Consider the following 19144-nt stretch of genomic DNA (forward strand, 5'->3'; position numbering starts at 1 on the left):
CTTGAACATCTTCTGTAATGGTACTGTGTAAAGGGTTCCAGTTGCTCACTTTCGTTCAGAACGACCCTTCGGATAGCGTTCCCTTCCCGCAATGACTTTTGTTCCTCTAGTAAGATGTGCGTTAGTAACTCAACATCCTCTCGCGCTCTCTCTCTCTCTTTCGCTCTCTCTCTCTCTCTCTCTTGCTATCATTGGCAATCATACGACACAACTCTCACCTCCGTCCGGCTGTGGCCTCTCTTCAGACATGGCTTTCCTGAGGGTCAGGCGTCGGCTTTCAGGGATCTCATTGGCCGGCGACTCGGACGGGGCTTTCTGAATGGTGAGCACACCAACTACGCTGTGCCGGTGGTGCCTCGGGTCGAGGCTGCCATTTTGGGCTGGGGCCATATATCAGCCACGGGGTGGGGGGGCGAAAAGGAGGGGAGGTTTGGAGAGGGGAGAAGGGGGGCGAGATGGAGACTCAGAGTATGAACTCGTCACAACATGGACACCACCAGCTTTTACTGTAGGTCATAGTCACATGCAGCCACAGTGCGCATGGCCCGGCTCGGGCTGACAGCGTCGACTGAGGTGCAGTGTAGGCCAGCGAGAGACGCAGAGAGAGTGGAGGCAGGGTGGGATGGTGCTTTAAGGAGCGGGCGGCCACATGCACGGCCATCTCGGTGGAGTGGGGTAGCTGCTGAAAAGCCGGCCGTCTGGGACAGAAAACAACTCAATGGGATAAAAAAAAAGGGGAGTTAAAAGAAAGGTTGTTTTGAAGAGGGCAAACCATGGTGGTGTGTGTTCTGTGTTGATCAGGGATGATTATTCGCTCTCTAAATATAATAAAGTGGTAAATTCGGTTTTAAAATAACCTCATAAGCAAGGTTTCTGTGGGGTAAAATCAAAGGTTTACATGACGTGCAGTCAAATCTCTTCACAGTGATTGACAGGTCTAAGTAATCTTAGTTAGCATCATGTGGATGGCTGCTGAGCGGCAAAGGGCCTGACTAAGATTGTTTTTGTTCCTTCACATTTTTCAGCTGGACTCTAGATTATTTGATGCGTATTGTGTGTTTCCTGGGAATCAAACCCATGACTTTGGCTAGCGCCATGCTAGCAGCACAGTAGAAACACTTTCAAGGATTAAAGCATCCATTTTAAGGATGCACTGAAACTATAGAAAAAAAATCATATTTTGTTTATTTCACATATATTTACAAATAGATATATGCCAACATACCTTTATTTACTATTTTATTAATTTAAAAAAATCGTGAAAAGAACAATACTGTTCTTGTATGTGTGTACGACGTGACGTCCCAACACACTGGTGAGAAAACACACAGGCGTGGAAGTGAAGTGACAGACTGTGACCACAAGGGGACCAGAAAAAGAAAAAAAACCCTGGGAGAAACTAGAAAACAACAGTGGGGAAAAAAACAAAAAAAGGGCAGTGAAAAAAGAACAGGAGGAGGAACAGATGAGTGCGAAGGCAGCCATGCTGTGGAGGTTTTATTTGCGTCGTTTACTTGGTTGGAGACGGGGCTGCTGGCCGGCAGCTTCGGCCGTTGCTGCGGCATCGTCAAGGTGTGCCCGGGCCGTGCCACTTTTGCCATGAGCACGGGGGCCTCCGTGGGGACGGGCTTGGCCCTCGGAGAGGGACGGCTTCGATGTGCTGGGGCTACTGTGAGATTTCTCAATAGTGGGGACCTGCATGTCTAAAACAACCAGAACCAAATTACCACAAAGGCCGTCTCATTCCCTACTTTTGCCTATTTATTCATTTGAATTCTTCAAAAACCCATTATTATTTATATTCTACATAAACTACAAATATTTTTGTTAGTTTAATTTAAATAATTGAGTCTCCTTCTGGCACAATTTATGTGATACTAAGGTCTAACTATTGTGCCCTAGTTAGCATCCTGCCTGAGCGGCCCTGTCACACCCTGCGTGAGGTGGCTGGAGTGAAGCGCTGGTGAGCTCAGCGCCGTCGTGAACTGAACACACATATATGGAGAGCGAGAAGCCAAAGCTAGGAAGCTTGAGAAATACAGGATGGAGAGATCAAGTGTAAGCAAGAACAATACTGAGAGGAAGAAATGACAGCAATAGAAGGATGGAAAAGAGGAAGACATCACGTGTGAAAGAAGGGGCAGAAGTAGCATGCGACTCGCAGTCCTACCCTTGCCAGGGTCAGGGAAGATTCCATGACTACGGCTCTTGATGACTGAGGATTTGGGTGAGTCCTCCTTACTGTGGCCGGAGGTCTTGGGTGAATGCTGGGTCCCGTGTCCCCCGTGGGGTTTGGGCGAGTGCTGGCGGCCCTGTCCCGAGTGAGAACGCCGGTGATGCTCGCCCTCGCTCTGCTCCTTTAGAGGAAGCCAGCGTGGGACGTTGTCCAGTTGGGCCGTGTTGGACAGGTCGATTAGTACCTAGCCCCATATATGCATAATTTCATTACTTGTGCACCAGATATTAACACCAGATTTAAAAAAAAAAAGCTCATATACCTGAATATACACACTTCTGTATCACTTAGCTGTATCACTGAACCTGGTGTTTAATTTTTCAAAGTGTGTTTAAAGAACTTTTAGCTCCTCACCTCTCCCAAGAAGTCATTGGCAGAGCTCTTGTCGTAGTCCCACACGCTGACCTCCAGTGTCTTCTTTCTTAGCTAAACACACACCACACAAACACAGAGTAGAAGATTAGATTAAGTAGATTCGGTGCCAAGATGATTGATTGTGTGACTCTATCACCATCTTCTTCTTTCGGCTGTTCCCTTCAGAGGTCGCCACAGCGAATCATCTGCCTCCATCTAGTCCTATCCTCTGTATCCTCTTCTCTCAGACCAACTACCTTCATGTTCTCCTTCACTACATCCATTAATCTCCTATCACCATATGTTACTTTAATGTTGTCATTCTATGGAACTCCGGAACTCCATATTTTTTTCTCCATTGATCTCGAAATGAGGGGAAGGAAACACCTCACAAACGCTCAAAATATTTTCTACATTAGTATTTTTCCTCGTTTTCCATCTTACTAAAGATCCTTAAACAAGAGACACTTACATGAATGAATGAGTAAATGAATGAGGCATTTATATAGCGCCTTCATATGTACTACTGTACACCCAAAGTGCTTTTACACTCATGTCAGGGGTCTCTTCTCAACCACTACCATGACAACCAATATTTAATTAAACATGTGGTCAAAAATATTTTTCTTTTTCTTTTTTAAAACTATTAGGATTATAAAATGTATCAAAGGTGACAGTAAAGACATTTATAATGTTATTAAAAAAATCTATTTCCAATAAATGCTGTACTTTTAAACTTTCTATTAATCAAAGTAAACAATTATCATGGTTTCTGCAAAAACATTAAGCAGCTCATGCTTTTGCATCTGACATAGAAATGTTTCTTTAGCACAAGACCAAGATATTATAATCATTTCTGATGGATCACATGACACTGAAGACTGGAGTAATGATGCTGGAAATTCAGCTTTACCTTTTTAAAATATATGAAAATAGAAAATATTTCCCAATATTACTGGTATTACTGTAAGATAAATGCAGCCTGGTGAGCATAAGAGACTTACAAATATAAATAAATGTAAGAACAATCTATATACATTTTCATAACATATTCACTTAATATGGATTTAACTACATTTCATACAAATAAAGTCAGTTTGTTCAGAAAAATAAATCATCAAATTAAGTAAATTAATTTTATTTATTTTTCAGATATTATTACTGGAAAGCAAGGCAAAAATACAGATTCATAGAGTATCTATTTTCTGTTAAACCAGCAAACATATCAAACATGATATGCAGCACTGGAGAATTAAATCCAGATGGTTTTCAATTTAAGCCTCACCAACCTACATTCTGTCTTTCTTCCTCAATTAAGAGCTGTTTGCCTCGCTTCAATAGTCCAGTAAAACATATCAATCACATCTGTCAGCAGCTGCCTCAGAGTGCTCAACAAACTCAAGAAGCTCTTTGCTCTTAATTAGACAGAAGTACTTCTGGGAGACAACAGACTTTTCCCTGTTTGCAGCAAAAGACTGAGATTCTCTCAGAAGTACTTTCATATAATTGAAACCTCAAAACTGACATGGGACGTTCAAACTAAAAAAATCATATTCCATCAAAGTAAAATCAGATTTTTCTTTTGGTGTTTCAGACATCTGAAATGCAACCTAGATGTATGCAAATGCCTGTGCGTTTTGTAGTTCACCTGTTCCAGGTGGATATTTTTGTAGATGACAGTCTGGTTCCACTCTGGGTTCAGGCTCTTCTGAACGTGTTTGGACCGTCTTTTGTTTTCAGCACTACAATTAGATAACATACCACAAGAGGTCACCATGAGGAAGATTAGTGTGGCACAAACCATCAGTAACCGAAACATGAAACACCCCACACTGGTTTGCACAATGGATGACAATATCTAGTATAGGCCCACTTGTGTTGCTACAGTGACCGTATACTACATTGAGAAAATGATCAAATGAGTAACAATGATAAAGATGTAAAAAGAGCAAAACCCTACATTATTAAGCCATTCATGTCCAAGCATGGCCAAGTCTTGTATAATGTGCTGTAGGAAAGAATCACATACCTGGCATTCTGCACAACCATGACCTGACTGTGAAGATCCAGCATGCAGCAAAAACAGACAACAATCAGTGATGAGTGGGAGACTGCAAAGTGTGAGTGTGTGTGTGTGTGTGTGTTTGTGTTTTTTTGCAGTAGCTCATGCATTCATGCCCATATGGAGCAGAGAAATGGACAGCTCCAGTTTCTGTAGGTTCAATCCAAGACTGCATGATCAGATGAGAGCCAGAAATGATCCGATGCACACACACAAACATACACACCAACCTACAAACATCAATCAGCGCTATCATTTTACACACTAATTGAGCTGCCATTGATTTTCCTGTTTTGCTGAGTCACTTACTGCACTCATAAATGCCTGAACCAACACACACACGCACACACACAATCATTTAAAAAAAGCTCAAATCTAGGGCTTACACAATATGCATAATCCTGTCCAGGTCTTTCCTATGGACCTTGTGCTAATTACAGCTGGATAAGTGATTTTCTGTTTCGTTTAACTCGAAAGCAGCTGGGATTGAATAACATCTCCGAGAGTCTTAATTTCCAGTGCCAAGGGTGAAACAGCTGGATTCGTCTGGGTTAAGTCAAGAATCCAGATATTAAATGAACAATATCTGTTGTCTCACATAGCTATTTTGGCAGGTCATCAAACCGACATCTAAAGTGACCAACCCCAGTTAGTCATTCTCATTCACATCATAGGCGGCGATTTATGTTTTTGCCGGTAGGTGAAGAAACCCACGTAGATTTTTTTTTATTTTATTAGAAAATTGCAAGGGCAAATAAATTACCAATCAAATATAAACACATTTTTCCATGAGCAAATTATAACTTGGCTAAGTTATTGTATACATATCCAAAAATGTCCCTTAAAACATTTGACGATCTCCTGTGGGCGAAAATTAAAGGGTTCCTTCAGTGATTGACATATAGCTTTGTATCAGCAGAAACCCTGGAGTATATCCGAGTATACCCCTTTTATGAGGTTTTAATGTTGTTTATGTCTATGTGGTGTTTTTAAATATGCTTTCATATGTGCAAATTAATAAGTGAACACCTTTGCTAAATGTTTTGTTGTCTTGAACCAAAGATGCGTTTTGAAACTGATCATGTTTTTTACGTCACTTTGTAACCAATCACGGCGGGTTTTAGCATATCATTAATATGCTCTGAAGCAGGGGAGTCTAGCCAATTTATCCCGGTATATTTTTCTGTTGAAAAATCAGCTACATTTAGCAATATCAGGTGAATTATATGTATATTGTGCATATTACAATGTTATGATAAACTATATGCTTTTTTCCATTGACATTCTATGATGGTCAAAGCATTTCTAAGGATACCGATTTTTAGAAGGCAACTGTCTGACTATGAGTTGTTGAACAGGAACATGGTTTGTGTAACATTAGCAACACATTAGCTGTTCAACACACAATCAAGCAAAAGGCTAATCATATTAATTACCATTATGTGTCCGACGGTGTAAAGAGAGATACCTTTGTGCGACGTTTACTACAGTAACTTGAGTAAAGTTGAGCGAGTGGGTCTCTATTCACTAAATGAAATTATTGAATAAATTCCTATTTACAATAACTACTTACTCAAATAACTATGAAACAATCAAATAAATAGCTAGAGAATAAATAACTGATTTGAGAGACTCTATCTTGTCCAAATGTATATATGGAATAATTTGACACTACAAAGATGGATCCTTGAATCCTTTAAAAATGTAAAGGTACATGTGTGTTATTTCATCAGTCAGTCATAAGACGTCTGGTGGTGGAAAGCTTCTGGTAACAATAATTCCAGGAGATGAGAATTCTAGAGAAAGAGCTTGTAGAGGTTCATGAGTGCGCAGAACAAAGTTTGAGCGTGCACATGCAATATCCGAGCAAGCGCAGGCCCATGGGGACACTGTCGATTTGAGAGTGCGTATCCAGGTTTGTGCGAGAGTGAAGGAAATTCGCCTACAAGGGTAGAGACTTGTAGTCACGCAGTACATGGATGCACTATCGTGTTACAATAATCACTTGACATTTGTCATTAAAATAAAACTGCCTCAAATTAACTATAAAGATTAGAAGGAAATTCGTGTCTGAAAGCTACGTACGCTGTGCACGCGTTGCCGTCCAAGGTGGCTGCCTATATTGCCTATGCCAGGAACTGCTACTGCTGATGATTATGGAGTTAATTACTTAAAATGCAATTTATGATTGTACAAATACAAATCGTTGCAATGCTATAAATAAAAAGGTGGAATGTATTACGACCAGCTGGGATACGATGCGAGATCCACCAATCAGAGAGGTTTTTTATTTAATCAGAGAAGTTTTTTATCGGTAAAATGAATGGGGAATATCTCGTGTTTTTCTGTAGGTGCTCGACCATTTCGAGTCCCCGAGCACCCACGGGGATGCCTAATGGTTTGCACTGAGGCTAAAACCATGAGACATTTAGCTCCAATTAGTTTTACAAGATACTTACCCTCTACCCGGCAGCAAGTAAACTTTAACGAATGGATCCGAGTAGCCGTTGTTGTCCCGGGGTGCAAGATTTCGTGCTTGAAGAACATGGACGATGAGATTGCCCAGCTGTTTGTCGTAATTTATTTGAAGCTGCAAAATTTAAGAAAGAAAGAAATGGTTGCTCTACTTTCTACTATTCTACTATTAATAAGCAGGGTTTTGACCAGTGAATACATCTGATGTGCCAGATTGTTATGTTTTTATAAAGACTGCACTCCTAAAGTGCAATTTCTAGCTAATGAAATATTTCATAGCATAAGTACAAAAGTTCATACTGACTATAGAAATGCCCACATTTGCAGGTCTGTAAATCGCAATTGTCCCATGGCCTGAATAAGCTACTTGTATAGCTGACTTAATGAGAGCTGAAATCTACCTGGATCTCTCCTGACACTGGGAGGGACTGAGTTTTTGCAGCCTCAGAGCTCTAAGAAACAAAACATCAGCAGTAAGAAAAGACATAATTTTGCATTTGACTCTTTTTACACAAAATAATAGTGTGTGCATGGCATATGCATACCTTGCTGTGGCGTTTCTTGCTGACAGAGGGTGAACCAGGCTGGCCAGGGCTGGGAACTGCACTGGAGCCAGCGGACGCAGAGGGTTTATCCAGTGCTGATGCAGAGGAGGACGGCACCTGCTGCTGGGACACTTTCTGCAGCTCCGCAGCCAGCTGCTTAGGGTCTACACCTGGTGACCGCGGAGGTCTGTCTCCTGTATATTTATAAGGGCAAGCTAGTGGTTAGGTACCATTGAGGTTAATTAGGAGATTATCATTTGACTGTCTTCTCCATTGACAGATGGTTCCCACCTTTGGTGTGGTCTTGAAGGTCTAGGTGGGAGCTTTCAGAATCAGACAGCATATTTATGTCTCTGAAAATGACAGAGATAAATCATGGTCAAAGGACAAACAGTTCGGTTAAGCCAGCATGGGATCAAAATGCACCCTGTGCGCTCGCTTAATGTACTGTACATTCCTGGTCGTAATGTTCATTTGAAAAATTAAGCATTTTTTTTGGCTGCTATCCTTTTAGGTTAAAGGTTAACAAACCGTTCCTAATTTTTCAACCCCTTTCCCTCAAACAATCAGGCTCCTGTGGAAAAGCTTGTTTCTGCCACAAAATGAAGTCATATGAAGAAATATAAAGTCAGAATCGTGAGATATGAGTTTATATCACGCAATTCTGACTTTATATCTGGCAATTCTAAATTCAGATTTATGAGATAAAAAGTCGTAATTACCTTTTTAATTTTTTTATTCTGTCGTGGAAACAAGGTTCAATTTCTGATATGTAACCAAAAATGTTTTTACAATTAATTTCACCTACATTTCTTCTTAGTAAATTAAAATTAGTTGTGCTTCATTCAGAAATATGTCAGAATCAGAAATAAAGCCATATGTAATTTTTCACAGCCAGAAGTCACTTACTCAAAACAAAGGTGAAACTTAATGACGCCTTGATTTCGCAGGGTTTTTATTATAATGTATTCAACCCCTTCTGCTTTTTCTGGTTATTCATAAGCAGTGCTATTTTATCATATCAGATACATTATTTGAGTGTATTGAAAGTTATGTTATAATGCTACTCTGTGCGTTCACTGTGCGGTTACTATGAGACACTTGTTGCACACTGCAGTAAGCTAGATCAATATAAGGCATGGTGAAACATGGTACTCCTGGTAAATAATGTTTAAAACTGTGTTGAGCTCTATAACAATATATTAAAGCATCTTTAGTGTTTCCATGGTTTCTACAAAATAAAACAGGAAATTGAGGGTAACACAGGTATGACGTCATTGATAGGCGACACACGAACACGGTTAAAACACTGTGTCCTGGTTAAAATGGCTTATTTCTCTGGATTTAAACATTCTTGGAAACATTTGGGATAATTTAAGTACACCAGTCAACAAAATTATTATAACAGTGGTTTTTGGACAATATAAAATATATTAAAATATAAATAAATATACAATATATTAAAAGTGCACTAATTTTTCAAACAAGTACTAATAAGTTGTTTAGATGTACATCTTTCTTAGTTAGAAAGTACAAATTAAATGTTTTAAATAATTAGTAGCAAATCTGTCACTCACAGTCTGATACATAACTCCGCCTCTCCAACCTGGTGACCAACCAGACCCTGCACCTCCTCGTACGTCTTACCAGTCAAGCAAACGCTGTTCCATTCCAGAACTTGCATTCCTATGAAAACACATACACACACACACACACACACAAATAATCAACCACTGGATACATTTTATTCACTATCTGAGAGTTCAAATACACTGTAAACAGCACTGCAACGGCACACGTGATCTTTTTCAATTAAACGAACCCTGCTATAGAAACCCTGTGAGAAAGGAAAGGGAACACAAGCAGCATAGTTCACGCCAAGTCACAGCAAACTGAAACCACACTGTTGGTGCACTTACACAGATGAAAGCGTGTCTTCAGGTAGGCCAGGTATGCCCTCTTTGGGCGTTTCGAAGCTCCCACATTACGGTGGATGCTTGGGGTCCCTGGAGGTGAATGTGTGCTCATGTCATGAAGTGTATATGTACACACACTCACAGATTTTATACGTAAACCTGACAGGCTGAACAGCAGGCTCGCATTACTCCACTGCTTAACACCAGCATGTTCTCATGGTGTTACTATGTGTGCGCGCATGTTCACATTGCTGTTGTAACCATGCCGACCGCATACATAATCGCGTTTACGTCAAGTAGAAACAATTGACATTTCTCCCTTAAGAAGCTTCATCTGCTACTGGTTCAATATGTGGGAAAAATACGATACGATACAATACAATTCAATATGATACATTACAAGAAGAGAAGGTGAAATGATACAAAACAACATGAGAATATATGAGACAAGATGAGATGAGATGAGAAGAGAAAACGTGAAATGAGATGAGAAAAAAAAAGAGTAGAGCGATGATAAGATCAAATGAAAGAGATACAGGAACAAACAAGACCAGAAGAGATTGAGGCAGATGAGATAGATGAGACAAGAGTATATGAGAAGAGATAAGATCCAAAGAGAAGAGAAAACGTGAGCTGACGAGCCATAGAGAAGAGACAAGAAAATGAGAAATGAGAGTAGATACAAGAAAGATCAGAAAAAAACTAGTAGAGATGAGACGAGATGAGAAGAGAGAAGATATTATAAAAGTATATACAGTGTTGGGAAGGTTACTTTGGAAATGTAATAGGTTACAGATTACAAGTAACCATATTTAAAATGGGATATTTAATGTAAAATGTAATAAATATTTAAATATATAATAATAATAAATAATAATGTGTTCGATTTATATAGCGCTTCTCAAGGCACTCAAAGCGCTTTACATAGAAGGGGGAATCTCCTCAACCACCACCAATGTGCAGCATCCACCTGGATGATGCGACGGCAGCCATATTGCGCCAGAACGCTCACCACACACCAGCTACATAACTTTATTAAAGTAATGTAACTGATTACATTTTATTACTTTTTGAATGCTTTTCTAAATTTCCAGCACTGGAATGCATGGTAGCAACTCTCAGACAAGTTGTATCGTGAAGCTTTCAGCGTCAGTGTCGATTGATGCAATTGCTTTTGACTGTAACCAGTCAAAAGCATCAAAATAGAATCACTTTATTAAACGGCCTTAAAATGGCTGGAGGTATTGTGCATCAAAAACAGCAAAAAAAAGTTATGTTTTTATTAACAAAATTACAGGAGGAGCAAGTGCAGATAATTAAACCTAATTAAACACAAGTGGACCACGCTCAGATAATTAAATTAAACACGAGTGGTTGATAAACGATAAGTGGTGTGTATATATACAGCTGATTTACCTTCTTTCGTTGACCATTATTATTTTAGCATCCCTCCACCACCCCATCTCCTCACTGGATTCTAACAAACTCTTATTAGATGTCAACACAATCTATAATAAACTTCAGTCTAGTTCTTGAGTATCTCTATCACGGGGGGTACTCTGGGTTCGGGCCAAATTCCAAGCCCGGAGCTGTCCCCCGGACAGCACGCCAAATACGCATAATCTTTACTCTATTTAATTTGATGTAAGTGGGAACTCGTGAAATATTATTATTTAACATATCCTAGCTTTTTACAGAAAATATGAATCGTTAAGTTTTCATAAGTAACTGTAATTTAATTAATCATTTTTCTCAGTAATTGTGACTGATTAGTTACATTTATTTTGTAATTAGATTACATGTACCCCAACACTGAGTAAATAGTGTGAGAAGACATAAGACCAAAAGAGAAGAGAAGGGACAAGATGGAATTCAGACTAAACAAAAGTCATGTTAAGATGAAATAAGAGAGAAGAGAGGAGAAGAGAAGAGAAGAGAAGAGAAGAGAAGAGAAGAGAAAAGAAGAGAAGAGAAGAGAAGAGAAGAGAAGAGAAGAGAAGAGAAGAGAAGAGAAGAGAAGAGAAGAGAAGAGAAGAGAAGAGAAGAGAAGAGAAGAGAAGAGAAGAGAAGAGGAGAGAAGAGGCAGCCAAGGAATCAGATGTCTAAATACAAAGTGATATTTGATCGAGTGTGAGAGGAGGAGGAAGAAGACGGATGTGAAGTGTCAAAGCTCAGAATGTTCTTTCACAAAGCTCAGCTGTTGTATATAGCCTCATAAATAAGCCTGTGCACAGACAGATCCACTCCCTCCAGCTTCACTCTCCCCCCAGACACCTATTCTGGCCCCTCGTAAATTATGACCAGGGGAAAGAGGCACAAAAGCCGGAGCCCAAGCAGACCTAATTTACAATGTTCCGTGCTCACCCTCAGCCCTGGAGAAAGAGAAAGCATTAACACCCCAGTCACAACTGAGATCAATAGAGCTAGTCAAATTCAGTTTAATCAAATTGGCTGAAATAGTCCATCAAGACCAATCAAAGCAGTCATACTATTCTGATTTCACTCTAGGTTTTTTTCCAAGAGTCTGTGACGATTCTTCCAAGTCAACGAGAAACTCTAGCCATCAGCAATCATTGAGCAAATCTGTCACAATGAGGTCAAGTTTGACTTTGCAAAGTGCACATTTACATAACTGCACTGTAAAAAAAAAAACAGCGTTAAAGCAGTAAAACCTCAAACTTTCTTCATCTGAACTCTCTAGAGACATCTCAGTCAAAGTTTCCATATAAATTTTACATTCAACTCTCATTTGATCTGCACAACACCTACGCCGCCGATGTGCACCGCAGAGGAAACACAGTCATGAACCTGAAACTTCAACTTCATTTTCATCTTCTTTTCTATCTTTATCTCTCACATCAAGAATGAGTCATTCCCGGAGCCTGGAGGTGAAGAACCGTGCAGATTAGCATCATGTGTTTTTTCTGTTGCCTATCACATCCCTTTGTGCCCTTTAACGTCAAAAGATGTGCTTCTCTCCCTGCTCTAAGAGACAGTGAACATTGATACACCTCTTCAGTTTAACCGAACCAGTGAACCCACACAGAGACAGGTCTTAAAGCAGTAACCGCCCTTCATTGATGCGCCTACCTTCCACAATCTTCCCCGTCTGTTCAGCAGCTCCTCCAGGTAATACTTTGGCAACATACGCACCGATGTCCCCATTGCTTCCCGGGACCTCTTTTCCTCCAACCACACGGATGCCCAGTCCATTTCCTGTGAGGAAAAAGCATTGTATTAACATAAGGTGGTACAAACCCTGCACCAGATGATAACAAGTCTGGAAGCCTGGCCAATTTTATAAACATTTATTCCAAATCAATACATTTCCAGTTGTTTCTGACGTACCAATCTTTGGAATGGGGTTGTTGTCACACAGGCTATATCCCAGTAATGATAAGATTATAAAATCTTTGGTATATTGTTGTTGAATAAAGGTTTCAGAAGGGTGTTTTCATAGCAATGCTATAGATATATTTTTTAAGTTCCCTTAAGAATGCTTTAGTGAACAGTTCCTGAAAGAAAACTTTTTTTCTTAGTATGAAGAACATTTTAATATTCTTCTAGAACTCCTGAAAAAAATATTTTCCCTATAAAAACATTTTGTGCACTGGAAATATTCCATAGATGTTAAAGGATCTTCTTGAAACCATGAATTTTAAAAATGTACAATCATTTTTGTGAACCTAATCAAACAAAAATACCAATATCAACACATTCTGCTATAGCTTTTGTTGAGTAAAAAAGTCAGTACAATAAAACCCACACTTCTAGATGTATCAGGTGTCTTTTAGTGTTGTAGTCTAGAACACCTAATCCGAGACCAAGACCGATGTGTGTTGAGACCAAGAAAAGACCAAGACCAAGGCCAGCACTCCTCAAATTCATAAAGATCCACATTACCACCTGATAAATTACTTATTTTTAACCAATAAATATTTATAAAAAAGACACTATAAAAAGCTGTTAGGGAACAAAATGCATCTTTGCACTGCAGAGGTGGTCCAGAAGATGCACCTGAATTGTTAAATTACAAACACATAAATAATGTTTGTATAAAATCAATATCATGTTTGTGGTCATGCTCAAATTTATGCAAATTAGGGTGAAAAAATGGTTAGTTCATCCAAAAATGAAAACTCTGTGATTAATTACTTACCCTCATGTCGTTCGACACCCGTAAGACCTCCATTCATCTTCTGAACACAAATGAAGATATTTGTGTTGAAATCCGATGGCTCAGAAAGACCTTCATTGACACCAATGTCATTTCCTCTCTCAAGACCCATAAAGGCACTAAAGACGTCGTTACAAAGTTCATCTCACTACAGAGGATGTACAATAATTTCATGAAGTGACGAGAATAGTTTTTGTACGCAAAAAAACCTAAATAACGACTTATATAGTGACACTTATACGATTTCGAACCGACTTATAGGGTTCGAAGCCTTGTTTAAAATCGGCTCATCAGAATATAAGTCGTTATTTCGTGTTTTTTTGCGCACAAAGACTATTCTCGTCGCTTCAGAAAATTATTGTAGAGCCGCTGTAGTGAGATGGGCTTTGTAACGACGTCTTTAGTGCCTTTTATGGGTCTTGAGAGAGGAAATGACATTGGTGTCAATGAAGGTCTTTCTGAGACATCGGATTTCAACACAAATATCTTCATTTGTGTTCAGAAGATGAACGGAGGTCTTACGGGTGTCGAACGACATGAGGGTAAGCAATTAATCACAGAGTTTTTATAACCCTTTAATTATATCACACGTTATATTATACAAATCCAGATCTCAAACGAGTACTTTTTTTGCAACAATATCTTTTTTGAGCATTTGCATTAACTTTTGTGACATTTTCAACTCATTCATTTCTGGACCAGCACAATACAATGCATGAATCAAATTAGAAATAAGTTAAATAAGTTTGACATCCAATCACATTAATGAAGTTAATAAATAAACCAGACAATGCAACAGCAATTTAGTAATATCACAGCAGTTGTGGTCAGTCTTGAAACAAAATCCTAAGACCCTGAGCCTGAGACAAGACTGAGTACAAATGTGGTAGAGACCAAGACCTTCATAAAAAAAATGGTCTTAAGACTACAACACTAGTGTCTAAACAGAAAATAACATTCAAAAATAAAACGTTCCTAGAAATGTTCACCGGTGGACAATGTGACACCTAGACCCCTTTAATAACCACAGAAACATCAATGGCATTAAAAGGATAGTTTATCCAACATTTTTTTTTTTTTTTTTAATGAATTATTTCTTTAGGATTGTATTAATTTGCATTGCAACTCCCAATTTGAAATGACCTTTAATTTCCATTTTTTCCATGGATTAGTTGTGTGACATACATCCTGTATTCAGAATCACAGACCCTTCCATCAAACGAATTACCAATGTACACATTACCATAATTACAGTGCAACAAATCCAACAGTCACACCACAGTACACTAGCTATAGCCTTATTTATTGTCTTATTTTAAGTCGCTTGTTTGTTAATCAGTTTCTAATTAAGAAGATAATCCAATTTGTGCATTACACGCCATTTTGAGCTTTGATGACTGATGAAACTGGAGGGATGCCAATCTGCCACATTGCTGTGTAATGTCTGCCCTCTTCTAATACTTAAAGGAACAGTGACACACGGATATCGAGGGAAATCAACCACACCTACGTGACATGCCAAAGCATGAGGAGGGGCTAGACAGCTGATGTGCTTTTGCACAGCAGTTTTGTCTGTTGACATTCTGTGTGCAATGATGTGGCTAAATAGAGCACCACAAGAGGACGCTAAAGGGGAATTAGAGGAGAGATAATGTGTTGTTTGGTAGTAGGCATAAAATAAAACTGTGCCAATGCAATCTCAGCATGGTAAAACTAATGTTTGCATAGACATAAGCCTCGGGCATCTTTCTATGATGGCCTGGTAAGCGAACAGATCCTCTTTCACCAGGGGCAGCTGTCCTAAACGTCTGTCTACATAGTTGGAGCATGTCAGGAAGCCAAGCAGCAAAGCATTAAGTATTTGAAAGGTTGCACATCTTACCTGATACACTACGATCTTTGGGATCTCTCTGGAGCTTTATTCTGGTATGAGGAAACGGGTAGTGTGCTGACTTTCCCTAAAGGGACATAAAATAAGCACAATCAGAATTCATTTTCATAACAATCTAACATGCAATATGTTTCTGAAATGCTGTGATATGCATACAAGGATATACCTGTCTTCTGTCCACCCCTTGTCCGTTTTCTGTGCGTCCATCTCGCGGTTTTTCAAACCAGTCAGTTTCCTCCCGTCGCAGATGGTACGCTTCAGATAAACAGATGGAAAGTAAAACGTTAAAGTCTTGCTTGCCAATCTGTTACAACAAACCACTAAAGACGCTCTGGTAAAATCAGGTACTAGAGACAGCTATGGGTACGTATGCAGTCTCGAATTTAAACAATAATAGAGACATCTGGGGCAGAAAAGGAAATGGTTATATAAAGTAGAGCAGTTATTTTTGTATGCAAACCTAAAACTAAAACAAACCCAGAGGACACAATTCTACAGATTGCAGTGGCGCCACCAGGGGGTGGCCAGGGGTGGCCACGGCCACCCCTGGCCAACCCCTGGCCACCCCACTGGCCACCCCGCTGGCCATGGCGTAGGTTTGGGGGGGACGCTAGGTACTAGTCCCAATCAATATTTAGAATAAGCAAAATGACGCATCCCGTATCAAACCAATACGGACGCGATGCACAAGATTGCGTTTTAGCGGCGCTTTGCTGCCATAGCGACGGAGTCTCGAGAACATGCGCTGGAAACTTGCGCGCTTTTTTAAAAACATGTCGAGCTCACGTCCACAGTTTGAACGCAAGAGGGTTTCCAGATATAGGGCTGAATAGAAAAAAAAGGTATCATGAGTGGGTCTGTCCAGTAACTTAAGATGAACCTAAGACAAACTGCACCCTTTGCAGAGAAGCATTTCAGTGTCTCAGACTGTCTGACTGAAAGCATGCGATGACAGACACATCCGTGAACTAAAGATAGGCCTATTGTTTTTTTAATGGATAATATAATATTTCATACATTATCAGAGCTTGGCAGACTTATTTTTCTAGATATTAGAACGGTTAAATAATAGATTATAGCATATTAATGTTATCAATTTATCATTTAGCAGTTTGATATTTAAAAAATATTTAGATTAAAATGGGACAAATAATTACATAATAATATAGTCATAATAGTAAATTAATAAAGAGGATTAAACATTTTTGAATTTCAGAATTGTCAGTAAAGTGGTTACTGGTTCAGAATGACTGCTTAAAGAGACAGTGCACCCAAAAATGAAAAATCTGTCATAATTTCCTCACCCTCAAGTTGTTCCAAACCTGTATGCATTTCTTTATGTAGAATACATATAAAGACACATTCCTACCATGGAAGTCAATGTTGCCCCCAAAGCAAACATTTGGTTACAAACGTTCTTCAAAATATATTATTTTATGTTCAACAGAACGAAGAAACTCATACAGGTTTGGAACATCATGAGGGAGAGTAAATGATGACAGAAATTTCATTTTTGGGTGAACTATCCCTTTAAAGTACACCAATACAGGCTACTAAAGAGATCTTTAGAAATAAATAAAATAATCAAAAATAAAATACTTTAAAATGTGTTCTGTTGCAAGTTTACATACTTGATTCCATGTTTATTGTTGAGCTGCTGTCATTGTTTCATTGTCACTCTTATCACTCTTTAACTCTTTAACTAAGTTCATAAATTATTTTCAAAAGCGGATTCAAAACTGATTTGGAAAAAAAACATACACACAAAATAACTTATTTTTCAATATAAAAAGTAATTGTGGACTGGATATTTTTTGACCTTTTATCACAGTCTTGGACATGTCAAAGATTAGTAACAACACTGGCTCTGATGCATTGTTAGTTTGTGTGCAGCATCAGATTTACATTTTTTTAATCCCTCATTTATATGCAGTTATTATACTCTATACAAATGCCAGAAACTAAGCTTCTTTTTTTTTCTTCAGCACAGGCCTATCTAAAGGGTTAATGGTGCCACCTGGTTATCAACTGTAAAAATTACACATTTTACCTCTTCCCAACTGGGAAAACCACCAACAATCAAGAATTCATGATTATATGGTGTCATGGCTTTCCAATAATTTTTTTGTGGCTATAATGGAAGTCAATGGGGCAAAAACAGCCATGAACAGTAAATGAGGGAGAAAAAAATCTGATGCTGCACAAAAACTAACAATGCATCAAAGCTAAAGTTGTTACAAATCTTTGACATGTCCAAGACTTTTATATATGTATTTTATATTTAAAATAAGTCTTTTTGTGTGTAAAGAAGTTAACGTTAGAAGACGAAGACTACTGGTAAGTAAGTCAAAAAATATTTTTTAGTAAAAGACGACGCAGAATTATGTGTCGTGACGTGCTACAGGCCGGTTTACTACACCAGTAGAATACAATTCTGAAATTATGGTTTCTAGTTTTGGTGTGCCACCCCAAGATTTTAAGTGGCCCCATCTGGCCACCCCTATGAAACATTTCTGGAGGCGCCACTGACAGATTGTTTTTCTCTGCACATAACGCACCATAATAATTCTGTAAAAATGTAGAGCAAGACTGCTTGCTACTGTACGTACTTAAGTTTTCATATATATGGGGTTAAAGACAGACGGGGTAGGAACTATCTTTCACTGGTGTTGGGTCTTTCAGCAACAGGGTGGAAACATTTCTCATTTCTTAGGAAATTTCAAAGGCAATAGGTGTATTTTGTCATGGACAAGTGAATAACTGACTTCAGGTTATCAAGAGGAATCAACATTTAACAGAAGACAATTTCTGTGTTTACTAACATTCAGATGTAAAATGATATGATAGATGTAGCTCCTGTTAAATGCTAAAACACTAATATAATTGTATTATTGTGTATATCTGTGGTCACTTTTCCAGCTCTATGAGCACGACCAGTTTAAGTCAATAGATCTGATATGCAAACTATTACTATTATTACATGAATTATGTTTTGTTCACCAAATTGGTGAAATTGCAGCAGCTATTTTTGGAGAGGAGTGTGAAATTCCAATCGAATCACAGATACAAGAGCTGTATTCACTAACACGGCATTACATTATTGTGCAAATTTATCATACTTCCTGTAACATGTTGTTATGGAGATGAATTTGTGGTCGATTTGGTTGCCTAACAGCTTATGGGTGAGTGGCGGGTGGGTGGTCATGGTAGCGGGGATTGGGGGAGACGGGAGACGTGCAGGAGTCTAAGGTGGTTATACTCTACCGTTTGTGACATTCTCATGTGAGTTTCCTGGATCGTCTCTGCACAAACCCACCAGGGATTCACTTAGTGCTGCAACCAAGGCAAATGCATTTACTTCCAGATGGCACATATGATGAACACATCATATGCTGTTACATGAACGGGGTCAGTTACTACATAGATAAATAAAAAAAAGAACACTAAAAAATGGATGAGTATTTTGGGTTTGAGTTTCAGGTTTTGTG

At 38.9% G+C, this 19144-nt stretch overlaps 1 protein-coding gene across 7 annotated transcripts in view; it reads right to left on the bottom strand.

Annotated features, from left to right (window-relative positions):
* pcloa (piccolo presynaptic cytomatrix protein a) overlaps positions 1-19144 on the bottom strand; it is a 60442-nt gene that overhangs the window by 9400 nt on the left and 31898 nt on the right. For 2 of the 7 annotated variants that reach the window (XM_067428058.1, XM_067428057.1), the window contains exons 8-20: positions 18921-18989; positions 15823-15911; positions 15648-15723; positions 12679-12804; positions 9250-9358; positions 7964-8025; positions 7673-7866; positions 7529-7579; positions 7112-7242; positions 4620-4646; positions 4239-4332; positions 2591-2662; positions 2171-2420 (exon numbers count right to left, since the gene is read on the bottom strand). In XM_067428058.1, coding sequence (XP_067284159.1) covers positions 2171-2420; positions 2591-2662; positions 4239-4332; positions 4620-4646; positions 7112-7242; positions 7529-7579; positions 7673-7866; positions 7964-8025; positions 9250-9358; positions 12679-12804; positions 15648-15723; positions 15823-15911; positions 18921-18989 — 1350 coding nt within the window. Of the gene's footprint in view, positions 1-218; positions 381-1514; positions 1704-2170; positions 2421-2590; positions 2663-4238; positions 4333-4619; positions 4647-7111; positions 7243-7528; positions 7580-7672; positions 7867-7963; positions 8026-9249; positions 9359-12678; positions 12805-15647; positions 15724-15822; positions 15912-18920; positions 18990-19144 lie in introns of all 7 variants that reach the window. The other 5 variants (XM_067428053.1, XM_067428051.1, XM_067428052.1 and 2 more) reach the window with 5 other exon arrangements.

Source organism: Pseudorasbora parva, chromosome 20, assembly GCF_024679245.1.
Source record: "Pseudorasbora parva isolate DD20220531a chromosome 20, ASM2467924v1, whole genome shotgun sequence".
NCBI lineage: Eukaryota > Metazoa > Chordata > Actinopteri > Cypriniformes > Gobionidae > Pseudorasbora > Pseudorasbora parva.